At 32.7% G+C, this 16,336-nt stretch overlaps 2 protein-coding genes across 2 annotated transcripts; both read right to left on the bottom strand.

The window, feature by feature from the left end:
• Window positions 1-1,513: 1,513 nt before the first annotated feature.
• On the bottom strand, window positions 1,514-3,136 carry LOC123656352. Its single transcript, XM_045592046.1, has 2 exons — window positions 2,814-3,136; window positions 1,514-2,721 (listed from the first exon to the last, which is right to left on the bottom strand). The coding sequence occupies exons 1-2, from the start codon at window positions 3,127-3,129 to the stop codon at window positions 1,529-1,531; spliced, it is 1,509 nt and encodes a 502-aa protein (XP_045448002.1). The 5' UTR covers window positions 3,130-3,136; the 3' UTR covers window positions 1,514-1,528.
• Window positions 3,137-7,850: 4,714 nt separating this feature from the next.
• Window positions 7,851-10,224, bottom strand: LOC123656462. The gene is made up of 3 exons (XM_045592140.1): window positions 9,412-10,224; window positions 8,596-8,769; window positions 7,851-8,098 (listed from the first exon to the last, which is right to left on the bottom strand). Exons 1-3 carry the CDS (start codon window positions 10,195-10,197, stop codon window positions 8,060-8,062), a joined length of 999 nt encoding a protein of 332 aa, XP_045448096.1. The 5' UTR covers window positions 10,198-10,224; the 3' UTR covers window positions 7,851-8,059.
• Between the last annotated feature and the right edge of the window lie 6,112 nt (window positions 10,225-16,336).

Here is a 16,336-nt window from a genome sequence, read left to right as displayed (position 1 = left end):
TGTTTGGTATACATGAAATGGTGCACAAGAAATCAATTAAACTGCATCAATCATGTACTGAAAAACTAATGACATTTAATAGACCAAGTAAAGTTTTTTATAACTCTCCCATAGCAGCTCATAATTTACCAAGCAAGAGGTTAAAATCCTGTAATTTTAAGCCCCTAAATGAGAGTGACGTAATGGAAAATTATCCACATTATGTGCGGAATTTGGTCATTGGGTATGGTGAAAGCTCAATGCCTCTACTGCAGACATATGAACCTGCAAATCCACATGGGATTGAATGGGATCACTACCCATATTTAGCAAAGACTCCACAAGATAATTTGCTTGAAAAGCTCCTGTTGAAAAATGTCACAAATGAAAAAATTCAAGCGTTGGAGAAGAATACCAGAGCTCAAAATGCCTCTGCCGAGTGGCATGAAATGAGATCATGCAGGATTACTGCTAGCATGTTTTATGTAGTGTGCCACAGTAAAACTTGCACTAAAAGTTTATTGCAAAAAATTTTAGCACCAAAGACTGTGCATACTCGAGCAATGGTTCATGGTAAGATTCATGAAACAATTGCTATTGCGAAATATGAGGCCACCTACGGACTGTCAGTACAAGCATGTGGATTGTTTATTTCCTCTGAATATCCCTTTCTTGCTGCTTCACCAGATGGCTTATTGGGAGAAGACACTATCATTGAAGTCAAGTGTCCATATACTGCAAGAAATTGTAAAATAACTGATGTCAGTGTGCCTTATTTAGAGAGATGTAATGGGCAGTTTCTTTTGAAAAAGAAACATCCTTATTATGCTCAGATACAAGGACAATTATATTGTTCAGGTCGGCAATATTGTAATTTTATTGTTTATACTTTTGAGGACTTGCAGGTAGTGTTTATTAACAGAGATGATCAATTTATTAATGAAATGTTAATTAATTTGATTAACTTTTATGTACATAGCTTAGAACCTGCTATTATAAATAAATACTTGTACAAAGACTATTTACAAATAATAAAAAAATGAGTCAAAATGTAGAATTTTATTTAATATTATTCATAATACTTTCTCTAAAATTACAGCACATAAAACATATAAAAAAGATTTTACTTGCTATTGGAACATAGCTATGGTCTAGTTAATTTTTTAAAATGTTGTACGATTTTGTTAACAATGAAATGTTAATTAATTTGATAACCTTTAAGGTACATAGCTTAGAACCTGCTATTATAAATAAACACTTACATAAATTCATAAAAAAATCAGTCCAAATGTAGAATTTTATTTAATATTATTCATAATACTTTCACTAAAATGACAGCACATAAAACATATAAAAAAGATTTTACTTGCTATTGGAACATAGCTATGGTCTAGTTAATTTTTTAAAATGTTGTACGATTTTGTTAGCAATGAAATGTTAATTAATTTGATAACCTTTAAGGTACATAGCTTAGAACCTGCTATTATAAATAAACACTTACATAAAGACTATTTACAATTCATAAAAAAATCAGTCCAAATGTAGAATTTTATTTAATATTATTCATAATACTTTCCCTAAAATTACAGCACATAAAACATATAAAAAAGATTTTACTTGCTATTGGAACATAGCTATGGTCTAGTTCATTTTTTAAAATTTTGTATGTTTTTGTTAACCCTATAATTCTTTCTATATGAACCCTTTTATTTGCCAGTTCTCTATCTTTTATTACTGTCAGGCCAGGCAACTGAGATTTTCCTTTCAAAAATGTTGGAATCTTAACAGACACATTTTTGTCTGCAAACATGTCCTGTATAGTGAAACCTCTGTCAGCCAATATACTATCGCCGCTTTCGCATTTTTTAAGAAGTTCGCTTCGTTCCACTGCCTGCCGGTCACTTATTGATCCTGCATAAGCTTGGGAGCAATATGATAGAAGCCCACCGGGTGTTGCCCCAACTAATATTTTCAATGTGTTTGCATGTTTGTAGCTACTCCAAGATGCTTGCTGAGACTTTGGGTTCTTTGGTTTTTGAACTTTTATTTCGGTTCCATCTAATATTACTCTGAGAGTTGAATCATAATTTTTGAAACTTCTGGGCATATAATATTGGACTAATTCTTTTCTGGGCCAAATATCTAATTTTATCCACAATTGATAAATAAAGTTTACCCATGTGATAAAAATATTTGATACAGTACTTTGACTGACATTAAAAAACATACTAAGTTCAAAATTACATTTGTTTTGTCTTAATTTCATCAATGTTAAAAAAAACTGATCTTCTGCACTCAGATTTATCACAGAGCTGCCATAATACCTAATTTTGTGAACCATTGGGCTCAGAGTTGAGTACACTAACTGAAATTTTTTATATGATTCAAATCCTGTGTAAAACTTAATAAAGGTATCATTATTCTTATTCCTATTAATAGACCCATATGTGTGTTCATGGTCAACTTGAGTAGTTTTTGTATCAAATTCAGGTGCACTATGTGAACATGCTGCTGAAGTGGTTTCATTGTTCACTTCTTCTTCACGACCTATTGCCAGTGTAAGGTCTCTTTCAGTTTCTATAGTGACACTAGTATGTGATTCTTGAAATAGTTTCTTTATACATCTTCTCTCAAAACGATGCTGTCGTTCAAGGGCAGCTGGATTTTCTGGTTTTACCTTAGTAAAGCAGAAAACCGATGGAACAGCAGTCTTTTTAAGAAATTTGGCGAGTGGTTCATTACCTAAAATGATAAATCATAATATACTTTTGCATCTGAGTATTTGTCAGTTACGGGTATTGATTGAATTGCATAGAATAACTGTGTTGGATCACCTGTATATTTGCTTTTGCCATAATAATCCTCTTCTGTGAAATGTGCAGCACACAATCGTGCAGTATTACTTGCCTTAAAGTTTATAATACGTAACGCCGATTCCCATTGTTTTCTGCGCTTACTTTCCTTAGGAAATAAATGTACTCCTCTGTTTTTGCAGTTTAACGCACTACATTGAGGCATTTTAAAGTAAAATAGCAGAACTAAGCTGAAATAATTGCAAAAACCCATACGATTTGACAGCTGATACTGCCATAAAAGGTACAGTCGATTTTGCGCCACCTGTCGTGATAAAAAGCTAGTTTTTCTCCCCATTAGTGTATTCAGATACATGTATCTAAATGATGTTCATGACATCACACAGAGTGGGCGTTGTTATCACGAAGCATAAAACGAGATGTCCTTTAAAAGTTACAAAATTTGATAATGGCTGATATTTGAATTCCACTTAATATTTATCGCAGTCGTAGGCGTGTACCAATATTGCAAAAATGGGGTTTCACCCAATGAAAATTTAGAGCGACTTTTATCATTACAATGACACTAAAGCTGAGCTGTGTGAGGACAGCACTACAGTTTTTTCGTTTACTTATGTTGTATTACTTGTCGATGTAATTGAAATCGGTTTTTTTCGTTTGCGAGAAAACACTATTATTTAAAAGGCTGTCAGGCAGCATTTTCTTGATATTCAACGTGAATAAAATTATATGTATGTACGTATGAATAAATGTAGGTATGTATGTATGAATGTATGTGTATGTATTGTATGTATGTGTTTATATGTGTATATGTATGTGTTTATGTAAATGTATTTACACTTTTGTTTCACTTTAAATGGTATATTACAATTTGTACATCTACACCGACACAATACCATCTCCTCTGCCCCTAGGTTGCCTGGAAGAGATCGCTTTTTAGCGATCAGGCCGCCCTTTGTACCTAATGATACTTTGTTAAAATCAATCTGATATGTATTCAGAGGCGACTCGTAACATTTTTTGGTTAGAGCTAATTAAATTGTATTACATTTATTTTATTTGGACAGAAAATTCATTTCGTCCATGCATGTCGCGCTTAATTGGAACTCCAGACTAGGCTAATTCTGATTTATTTATAATATAATATTGCGACTTAATTTTAATATACATATTTTTATAATAAAATTGCATTAAATTAAATATAATACAATACTTACGAGTATTAACACATTTTACTACAATTACTTAGTGTTAACTTCGCCCATAATGTTTTATATTAATTTTTGCAAGTTTCCCAAACATCCAAATTTAAGGCATACATGGAATTTTTTTTGTAATAACAAACTAGCCTGAGTGGGAGTGCACTGTACTAGCGATCTTTAGGACGAGCCGCCTCTGGTTAACTCTTTTATTTTTGTAACTGATTTTGTTTAAACTTTAATAAACGTATAAAAGCTTGTAAGTCGTTATTGTTTTTTTTAACCAACTTCCAAAAAAGGAGGAGGTTCTCAATTCGTCTGTATTTTTTTTAATGTATTTTTATGTACATCAGAACTTTTGACCGGGTGGACCGATTTCGACAATTTTTTTTTTAATCGAAAGGTGGTGTGTGTCAATTGGTCCCATTTAAATTTATTTGAGATCTAACAACTGCTTTTCGAGTTATATCTAATAATGCGTTTTTACTTGACGCTTTTTTCGTCGACCTACGTTGTATTATACTGCAAACTTTCTACTGGATGTACCGATTTTGATAATTCTTTTTTTGTTGGAAGGGTCCCTAGTTTGGTACCATGATAAGAAAACCAGGATCTGATGATGGGATCCCGGAGAAATCGAGGGAAACTCTCGAAAATCCGCAATAACTTTTTACTGGGTGTAGCGATTTTGATAATTTTTAATTTAATCGAAAGCTGATGTTTATCATGTGGTCACATATAAATTTTATCGAGATCTGATAACTACTTTTTGATTAATCTTTGATAACGCGTAGTTACTTGACTATTTTTTCGTCGATCTACGTTGTATTACTCGTCGATGTAATTGAAGTCGGTGTTTTTTTTCGTTTGCGAGCAAACACAATTATTAAATTTCAATTTCAAATATAGATTTAAAATCTTAAATATGTAATTTTCGTCGGAGTGCACTGCACCAGCGCTCTTTAGGATGAGTCGTCTCTGTATGTATTATTTCTGTTTCGGTGTACAATAAAGTGTATTGTTGTTTTTATTGTTGTTGTAGTATATGTCTGGCATGTTATATAAAATAAATCAGTTGTCAATGACGAGTCGTTTGAATCGCTAAATGTAATTAAACTTGAAAAAAGTCTTGAATCTGTTTGTGTATCAAATACGAGGAAACCTTTTTTCCCAACACAATATAAAAACGAATGTACATTGAGAAGGGATGATTTTGTTAATCAGTAGCAAATAATTTTGTCAAATTTGATTTACAACATAACAAAATGAAAAGTTAATTTCGGACAACTTGGAGCTATAAAAATTGTGTTAGCACGTAAAGAACCGTGTCCCAGATAGTACAGGTTCTGGACCATGACGAGTACGGAAGCACCTTATTTATCACTAGTTGTGCCCTCGACTTCATCCACGTGGAATTTAACGAAAAAGTTCAGTTCAGTTCGCAGAGTCATTGAATAAATAGATTTCTAAAATAAAAGTAGCCTAAGTTACTTTTATTAAATCAGCTGTCTATCAGTGAAAGTCCCGTTAAAATCGTTCCAGCCGTTTCAGAGATTAGCCGGAATAAACAAACAGACAGACAGACAAAAATTCTAAAAAAAAATATATTTTGGTATATGAACGGTGTATTCATCCCTATGCATTTATTAAAAAGCGGTTATTTTAATATTACAAACAGACACTCCAATTTTATTTTTTGTTATAAATTAGATAGTGCATAGCCTATATCGTTTCTAGCCTATATTATCCTTAGGAGAGTATTTAGTGGGCATATCTTGTTAGCAAAAAAGTTAACTGCGTTATATTAGGGTGGCAGAAACCCATTTCATTTATGAAAATATCGCGTAATGTAAGTGATTAGTGTGATAACTTATTCTACATAACTGAAAGTGTATTTTGTGCATAAATAAATATGGATTTGAAGCGGGAAGTAAGTGTTGCATTGAGTGTTTTCAGATTTGTTCTACAATTGTTAGTAGAAAAACAGAAAATAATTTATTAAAAAAATTAAGTAAATAAATCTTTTATTTTAAATTAAAATATATGTACTAAATTCAATATTTCATTTTTTAGGTCTCTCGATATTTATTATATAGAAAATCCATACCGTCACATATCAGTGAGGAGGAATCTACTTACAGAACTATGTGAGGGCTCGCCAATCTTATCATATGTGTAGTAGGTTACATACTACAGGTAAAAATATATTTTGGTATATGTACGGTGTATTCATCCCTATGCATTTATTAAAAAGCGGTTATTTTAATATTACAAACAGACACTCCAAATTTTTTATTTTTTTTGTATAAATACAGATTTGTTTAAATTACAACATATATATACGAAACCGCGTATTTAAGAAAAACACGTGGTCGGAAATAATTATTTTAATTTATTAATGCTTGAAAACTGTTTGATTATTAAAGTCATAATATGTATTATGTCGAGTGAATAGTGTCCCAACCAATTTTGTTATAAAAGGCCCAGCTCCCGGCGGTATTGATAAATAAAGCTACCAAGCTGGCCCTATTCGCCGATGACACGGCTGGCATCTACACGACCGCCATCTCCGTCGAGGCCTATAACTTCTCGACTCCAATCCGCGGCCATCGCCCTCGGCGAGTGGTTTAGGAAATGGAAAATCGAAGTAAATCCCGAAAAGAGTGCAGTAAGAGTGCACTTTGTTAAATATACCAAGTGAGTCTTCTGGACGAAAGGTCGACCCGGGACCATAACCCTATTCGGCACTCCGATTTCTTGGCTAAAGGAAACAAAGTATCTAGGCGTCATACTCGACAATAAACTTACGTTCAAAGCCCGTCCTAGGTCGATTGCATACTCTGCTATGCGGGAGGAGTAAAATGTGTCTTAGAAATAAGACGACATTATACAAGGGCCTGCGTATTATGACCTACGCGTGCACTGTCTTCGCTCATGTGAAGCCGACGCTCATCCATAAGCTTCAAATCATTCAGAACAAGTTTTTACGCACTGCCATGTACTCGTCGTGGTACGTGCGTAATGTCGACTTACATCGCGGCTCAGTAGTTTCGGAGTTACATACATTTAAAATTCTCATTGTTAACGCCCACCCCCGCCTTCTTGGGGATGAATTATCATATAATCTGCTCATTGATCATTTCTAAATCATATATAGGATATTCTTACTAAATTCGGAGGCGATAGGAGCCATAGTTTAAAAACGGGAATTTACCATTGTTAACGCCCCGCAACCCCCTCTTGTGGGTGGAATTTCTTAAAATCCGTTCTTAGCTGACCTCTACTCGGCAAAAGGAATATTCCTACCAAATTTCAAGTCTTTACGCCTTATGGTTCCAGAGATATCGTAATGAGTCAATATATAGATGGAAATCTCTTATATATCTACATATAAGATAGATATGAAATTAGATATTCAGTTAAGTTTATACACTATGTATATATTATTTTTACGTATTAGCTTGAACTTTTCAGTTTTTTTTTAAATTACCTACGCAAATCAATAACAATAACGTACAAGCTTGACACATAATAATAACTATCATATGTGAAACGAATAGGTGTACGCATTATTAACCGACTTCAAAAAAGGAGGAGGTTACTCAATTCGACCGCATATATTTTTTTATGTATGTTCGGGGATAACTTCGTCGTTTATGAACCGATTTTGATAATTCTTTTTTTGTTAAAAAGGAGATACCCCAAGTGTAGTACCATGATAAGGAAACCAGGATCTGATGATGAAATCCCAGAGAAAACGAGGGAAACCCTCGAAAATCGTAGTGACGACTAGTGTCTTTGTTCATTTTTTTCGTCTACTTACGTTGTATTATTACTTGTCGATGTAATTGAAGTCGGGTTTTATCGTTTGCGAGCAAAAACACTTTTTATTAGATGAATGTTCAAGTAAAGTGTTACTGAAATCTCTTATAATATTTGGGCATCTTGACTGCTACAAGTATTTTACTAAATTACATTTTTTTTAAATAGCACATCGAATTACAATTTATGTAAATTTATAAATCAAAAATATAGCTTTAGTACTAAATTATCGATTATAAACTGCTGCTACCGACACTGTGTCCTGTGTCTGGGCCAGTCTTTTCTCTGAAACAATCACAAATTATAAGTTACTAGCGACCTGCCCCGGCTTCGCCCGGGTGCAATGCTGATACAAAATATAAAATAAATATTAGTAATGTAAGCGCAAAGAAATATGACTATGTATGACATCACATTAGAAACCTCTAAAACTAGTCAGTGTTAATCTATTTATGCTTGTATTATACATATAAAACTTCCTCTGTAATTACTCTATTTACTAAAGAAAACCGCATCACATAATATTGTGTTGCGTAGTTTTAAAGATCTAAGCATACAGACAGCGGTAAGCGACTTTGTTTTATATTATGTAGTGATAGTGCAACATACAAATCAATTATTCATTAATAATTTATGCTTTTAACATAAAATGAAATTGTGTATATTCTTAAAATACATTTATAACAATCATATTCTAAGTATATTTATGTTAATCATATTGTAATTTTTTTATTCTCTTTTATTATCAATACAAGTAAAAACATTGAAAATAGAACCATTACCTGACATTCTTTGCTACAATAGTATTCTTTAGCACATCCAACGCACATTCTACGTGTTTTGATGGAGCAAACCCTGCACGAAGCGACGATAACAAGTGCATCATTTGGGGATTCTGTATTTCCACAGCATAGTGTTTGAGCTACATGAGTGTTGATTTCATCCTGTGCACTAGTCTAAAAAAAATACATTATTTAACATGAAGGACAAAAGTTTTCATGCAGTATTGTTTTCATATGGTGAGTGGTAGGTAGGGTCGGCAGCGCGCTTGCGATGGTTCTGGTGTTATAGGTGACTTATAAGCTATAGTAATCGCTTACCATCAGGTGACTCTTACGATTATTCGCCGACCTAGTTGTATGTATAAAAAAGAAGTACAGAAGTACAATATCATTTTACTTAAATTTGACGTTTTGAAATAAAAATTTGATGTCAAAATTATTAGCAAATATTTTATAATAAATTTTACTAGTAAATCTATTTATTCGGCAAACGTTTTCTTGCCGCTAAACGTTATTTAATTAAAAAATAGAGGTTGGTCGTAGAAGGGGAAAATTTAGGGTTGTATATATTTTTCAACGCCAAATCATAATAAAATAAAAAATAAACAATTTATCTAAAAATTAAAATAAAAAAATAGGGGTGGACTACCTTTAACATTCAGGGGGATATAAAATAGATGTTGTTCGATTCTCAGACCTGACCGATATGCACACAAAATTTCATGAGAATCGGTCTAGCCGTTTCGGAGGAGTTTAACTACAAACACCGTGACACGAGAATTTTATATATTAGATAACATGAAATGACCTGTTTACCTTTGGATCTCTTGAAGGTGGTCTATATACGGGACTTACAAAGCCACTATCTCGAGAAATTGATGATCTTGATATTGCATTTGGATTTTGATCATTAACATCATCAGTCAGTAAGTTAATTGTTTGTAATTCATTGCCTAATAAGACAGTATTAGATAAATTTTCTTGTGGTTCGCTTAATGTACTTATTGACAAATTTTTTGAATGAATTTTTTTATGGAAGTTGTCAGCATTCTCTGCCAAAATAATTCTTTGATCTCTATTACTTTCTTTTCGTTGCTTATGTTTATGCGCATCTTCCGCTATTTCACAATTTACATGTTTCTTCAGTAATTCAGGTGCAATACTGATAGATAATTTTCTGTCTTCAGTTCCAGTGGAGAAAATACAAATCTTATCAACGTTGTTTTTAGAAGATTCCATCGATTTTTGATTTTGAACATTACGTTCTAAGTTTATTTTATTCTGCATAGCATGCTTAGACCAGCTTATCATATCTTTAATAGTTTCCAATATAAATTTTCGTGTTATTTGGGACAAATACATACCATGTGCAAGTATTACTGTGCGATTTATAAATTTTTCAATGAAATTCTGATTGTCTTCATTTGGTATTATTATTGAGGTAACAGCTAAGTGGGAACAATTAAAACAATAATATTTGTATTTTATAAATTTCCTAATAGCTGTTTCCTGATCGCAATGATTGTTTTTGTATTCAAATGGCTTAGTAGTGCGATAACATTCCCAAACTTGTATTATATTATACGATACTGAATCTAACATTTTCAAAATATTCCTTCTTTTAGGAATATTTACTGGAAATTCCAAATTTTGACCATTATCATTAAATACATTTTGCAATGTTTTTTCCTGTCTACTGTCACAATCATTGTTGTTTTCATCATTAATAATGGTAGGTACTTGCTGTCTAGTTCTACAATATTTGTCATATTCCATGTTACGTATATTGTTTTCTATTATACCACAAACAACATCTGAAAAACTTTTTGAGGATCTATCCGGTAATTCTCTTTCTATTATATTTGATGTTGTCGTCAAAGCACTAGGAATGGTATGACTAGTTATTTTATCTAAAGAAGCATTTAATTCATCAGGTTCCATTTCTTCCAATATAACTGAGACTTTGATAGGTTTGTCAAATTTAAACTTTGACATTTGTTGAAGAACTGAAAAAAAGATAAATTTAAGTTGTCTTTTAGTACTTCATTGATTAAAATAATCCCACCAAAAACATTTTCATGTAAAATGTTGCCAAGACGAGATCATATGGCTCGCACTGTCAAAAAGTTATCAGATCTCATGTAGAGCCAAGCTTCTAACTCTACACGCCCTAACTCTACAAACCCTAACTTCACAAACTCTACACCTTAGTCAAAATATGTGGCTTGGCCGTTTCGCTACCGTCACGTGGGCGTAAGGTGAAAAATGTATTCACTGTTTATTACTTTTCTGTTATACAATAGTTCTATTGAAGAAAAAATAAAAAGAAGAAGAATAATTGATATACATATAATACAAATAAAAATAAAAAGAGAATATATATATAAATGAGACAGGAAAGTCGTCATCTACAACATCGGCAGCCGGCAGTACGAAACGGCCAAGCCACATATTTTGACTAAGGTGTAGAGTTTGTAAAGTTAGGGTTTGTAGAGTTAGGGCGTGTAGAGTTAGAAGCTTGGCTCTACATGAGATCTGATAACTTTTTGACAGTGCGAGCCATATGATCTCGTCTTGGCAACATTTTACATGAAAATGTTTTTGGTGGGATTTCACTTCTTTTTGTAAGTTGCTTATGACAATATTATAGCTGCATTTTACCTCCGACACATTTTATACCATAAATATCATCCAATCTTCACAATATTCGGTTTAAGCACGCTGTTTTTGATTTTATGTTAAACTGATATGCAAACGGTGACCTCCGCCAAAATTTAAATACCAAAATTACAAAATGTAAATTTTCGACATAAACTAATAACCGATTTTTATTTTTTATGTATTTTATTATTATTATTAATAACAAGGAGTCCCTATATCAATTTTCAGACCTCTAGCATCAAAATTTGCGGAAGTCTCATACAAACTTCCATCTCCTAGTTTAAGGGGTTGGGGGGTAAAAGTGTCAAGTTTTAGAATTTTTTTGTTGTTTGTGTACTAATACTAGCTTACATACCAAATTTCAGCTTTCTGGGACTTCAGGAAGTACTCTATGAATTTTGATGATCATCAGTGAGTGACGAAATCGGGGTTTTTTAGATATCAATAAAATCTAAAGTATAAGAGCTATGCAATTGAAACTTTATATGTTTAATAAGTTCGCTATTGACACCATATCCCCAGAATTTTGTTTATCTGGTATAATCCAAACCCAAGTTATGAGGGTTAAAAAAAACGACGAAGCACTTCGAGAAAAGATAGGTAGTGCTTTTCGTTTTTTTTTTTTTTTTGTTTCGTCTTGGCGGGGGCACTACCGTGCCCCCAGATTTGATAGATTTTCAAAAAAGTGCGATGGATTTATGAATCACTATAACCAAAATTTACAATATCTACATTAAAGTAGTGTTATTCGAGACTAAGAGTATGTACTTCTTAGATCTTTATAACTTGAGGCTATAAACCGTCGCGGTAGCACTGATTAAGCTCCATGTTTTCTCCATCCGACGAAATGAAACGAATTGAAAGTATTTAAATGTTTTTGTAAGTACTTAAGGATATTAAATAACAGAAATTAAACGCTAAAACGTTCAATGGTCCCTAGAAAGATGTGTTTCATGGGGATTTAAAACCACATCTACATTATCAGCAATCGAACCATAGCATATCAGCCGGCCATTAAAACCTTTGCGCCAACGCGTCGTCAAAATTATTTATCAGATAATGGAAAAAAAATATTCTCAAAATGTCGTCTTTTTTGAGCTAATTATTTAAACCTTTTTCAAGATCGCTATTTTACTCGTCGGGACCTTTCATCATCATCATATCATGTTACACATATCGGATTACGTTCTATAAAATTATATTAGTAAGCCCTTTTTTTCTGCAATTGATTGTTCTTTAGTACGGTTATTTATATTATGTAACAAAAGCGTGAAAGTTAATGTTGCTTATGAGGAAAGCATACGACTTGAAACGTTTTTTATTTCATACAATGACATGAAAAATGTAATTTAAAAAAAATTTTGGAGTCTAAAAATATTACAAAGAAGTAAGAAAACTTTAATTTTTGTGATATTGCTTCGATAATTTAAATTGCATACCGTTTTGTTCATGTTGTTTCTCCATAATTCGATTGGATATTCAGTCATTACTGCAAACAAAAAAAAAGAAAAATTAATAAAAATATTAAATTACTGGAAGCCCAACCTAAAGTAGTAATCTTTCTTGTGTTTTTTACAGGTACACATTTCCTATAATAATAATTGTTCAATTATTATTTAGTAATTACTTTACGAAAGAAGAGAGTGTTACGTGATCAACGAAACCTAAAAATGTCTTTTTAAAAACTATTACTTTATTAGCACAACTTAGAGGTTAAATGATACAGTGGTATATTAAAAAGAACAACGTTATGAAGCTAGAATCGGAGATTGAATGTGTCGAATATTTGAGATACATGAGTATTTATATGATTTGGTAACAAAGGAATTGTCAAGGGATGTTTGGTTATTTACCAATGATTGAATAGCAAAATACAATTAACTTATTGGACAGAGTTATGTTACTAAAGTTTAGTTACAAATGTAAGTAAATAGTGATAAACAAAGAATAACGATGGACTTATGATTCTAATTATAGCAGATGATGTTAACATAGTGATTATTAATAATGAATAGTTATAATAACAGAGTGATTAGTAATTTAGGGCTAGGTTATAGTGTGTTGGACTCGTCGATTCAATCACCATTTGTTGAGGTAGGTCACAGCAGGAAATATCCTGCTCAAAATCAGGAGCAGCTCTAGTTTTGTAAACTATTAATTTATAAGCATTATAAATGAATAGACAGAACAGAAATTAAAAAATGCAGTAGACTATAAGTAAAAATGGTTAAATTAATAATTGTGTTTGTTCGAAAACGAAATAAAACAGACTTCAATTACATCGACAAGTAATACAACGTAAGTAGACGAAAAAATTATCAAGTAAATACGCGTTATCAAGGTTTACTCAAAAAGTACTTGTCAGATCTCAATAAAATTTAAATGGGACCACAAGATACACCTGCTGTGTGGTTACGGCAGTAAAGAATATAGGCACCCCCGTCTCTTCCCGTGGATGTCGTAAGAGGCGACTATGGGATAACACAGTTCCACTACCACCTTGGAACTTAAAAAGCCGACTGATGGCGGGATAACCATCCAACTGCTGGCTTTCAAATACGCAGGCTGAAGACGGGCAGCAGCGTCTTCGGTGCGATAAAGCCAGTCCTGCAGTAACCAACCCGCCTGCCCAACCTCATGACTATGGGCAATACACAAGCCAAAAATGGCGCGAACTTGGGGAGACCTATGTTCAGCAGTGGACTGGAATAGGCTGAAGTCCTTTCGATTAATAAAAAATCGCCGAATCGGTCCAATACATAAAAAATTAATACAATTGAATCGAGAATCTCCTCCATTTTTTGGAAGACGATTAAAAAATATTGTTAATTTAAATATAGGTATGAAATGTCGAAGATATAGGATAAGTTATCTAAGAAACCGCAGTTGACTGTGATTTCTGTCCCCAGTGTAGTATCAGATTTTTTAATATATCTCCGTCATTAGTTCTTCTTTTGCTTGTCGCACTTATTTTTTTATATCTTAAAATATTTCAAAACTGTCCCCCCCGCCGAATCTGTCTGTGTCTGTTCGCAATAAGCTTGAAAACTAATGAACGGAGTTTTGTGCGGTTTTATCTATAGAAAAATTCCTGAGAAAGTATTCCTGAGAAGTTTTTGTGCCTGATTTTTTAAAGTTTTCTGTAAAATGCTTACAATATATTTTAAGGTTTTGTGACAATGAAGCCGATCGAGAGCTTTCAGTTTCATCAAAAATACTGCCTAAACCCTCTGAACACTTCTTGAACTCTTTATTATATAATAAATGAAAGTATGGTTTCGATATTCTTCTTTGATAGTTTTACCAAAAAAAAAAAAGACACGACAAGTCCACGAGCACATGCCTGTCTTTTAAGGGGCCTGCTATGTATACCCACCATCCTAACTTACAAAATAGTACGCGACCAACGTACAATGCTTTGATTGGAATTTTATTTATATGGAATCCGGTATAAACCTTCTCAAATTAAATACGTGCTCTGGGGCTTACATGCGCATTGTGTTAATCCTCTACCCCATACAATAAATAAATAACAAAACGCCATACACTCAATGGCTCCCGGAAACGCAACACATGAGCACAAATGCCTTGACCATGGGAAAAATCGGTTCGGCCGATACAAATCTATATACCATGTGCGGGGATCGAACATCATTATTAATTAATGACCCACGATAGACAAACTGATTGACTTTTTCATGAGTGTTAAGTGCATTCGAGCGGAGTAGAATTTCAGCTCTATCTATATACATAATCTTGGTCTTTGTATCTTTTTTTTAAGTACCGAGCTTGGTACTTTCAACTTTAGTTTTATTCAGTAGAGCTGCCATCTCCTCTTCACTTGAAACTAGTATCGTCGTATAGTCAGCATATTTTAGGTTTCTTATCTTCTTGTTGGGAGTTAATGAAAATAAAACCCCACCACACCCCTTGCTACAGCACCCTTTGCTATACTACGAACATTATATACTTTCATTAGGAAAGGTAGGATACATCGTTAGTATTATATATTTGATGAGTATATATCTATGAATTTACGTTAAATTAAGATATGTGAGTGTTAAAAGCTACGACGAAATTTCATTCAAAATTTTTTAAATCCTTTTATTTAACACTTTTATACTCATATGTTTGAATAAAAATATAACATACATATGTATTGTATATTACTTAAAATCTTCGATACATTTTTTTTAAAAAAAAAAAGGAATAATGAGTCTACATACACCCTTAATCTTACCTTTTAAAACTATTTCACTTTGATAATAATGAATTGTAAATAAAGAAGTCAGTATTGGTCAATTGAAACAATTGAATGAATTGAAACACGTGAAAACAATTTGTTACACGTACCTAATATAAATATGTAGATACATACATTTTTGCGCTACAAAATAATAAAGTGTTACTTAACTTATGTAGAACACAATAGTACTACAACTGATGAAACAGGCCCTAAGACATTTGAATGTTGATAATCTGCCGATGGGCATACAGAATGGGTTTACCGTCTTCAATTGCAAGATTAGGTGTGAAATATTGTTAAAATTTCTTTAGTCGTTATTTCGATTAGATCGGGAAACAAATTTCTTCGTTTTTTATATAGAAATTCAACATAAAATTTTACAAAATGTATTTACATTAATGATAATAAATACATATATACCATTTTGTTCGATAACTTGCCGCCATCTCGTAGGTAGTGACAGGATTCTGTTGCTGTAGAGATTTTGGGACTTCTCATTAAAAAACCGCGACAAGTAGTTTTGACAGTCCTCTTTTGATGTTAACTTTACACTATCTAAAGAATTCTAAAGAGATCGAAACATTGAAAATTTGAGCATGCAAGAACGGGGTTATATGGTGGATGCATTAAGATTTCCCAGTTAAACTCTTATAATTTTTTGCTGTCGTTGTCGTGGTGAAAGACCACAATTTTTTTGTTGATCAGTTCTGGCCGCTTATTCTCAATTTCTTGCTTAAGTTTCATCAGCTGTTGTCAGTAGAAATCCGAATCTATGGGGGCAGGGATCTTTAATTTCCACCATACACTTAACATCACCCTCTTAAAACTTTTACC

The sequence above is a fragment of the Melitaea cinxia genome, chromosome 9, assembly GCF_905220565.1.
Source record: "Melitaea cinxia chromosome 9, ilMelCinx1.1, whole genome shotgun sequence".
NCBI classification, from domain to species: domain Eukaryota; kingdom Metazoa; phylum Arthropoda; class Insecta; order Lepidoptera; family Nymphalidae; genus Melitaea; species Melitaea cinxia.
Note: the sequence above shows the minus strand (reverse complement) of the source record. Positions and strands in the feature narration are given on the sequence as shown.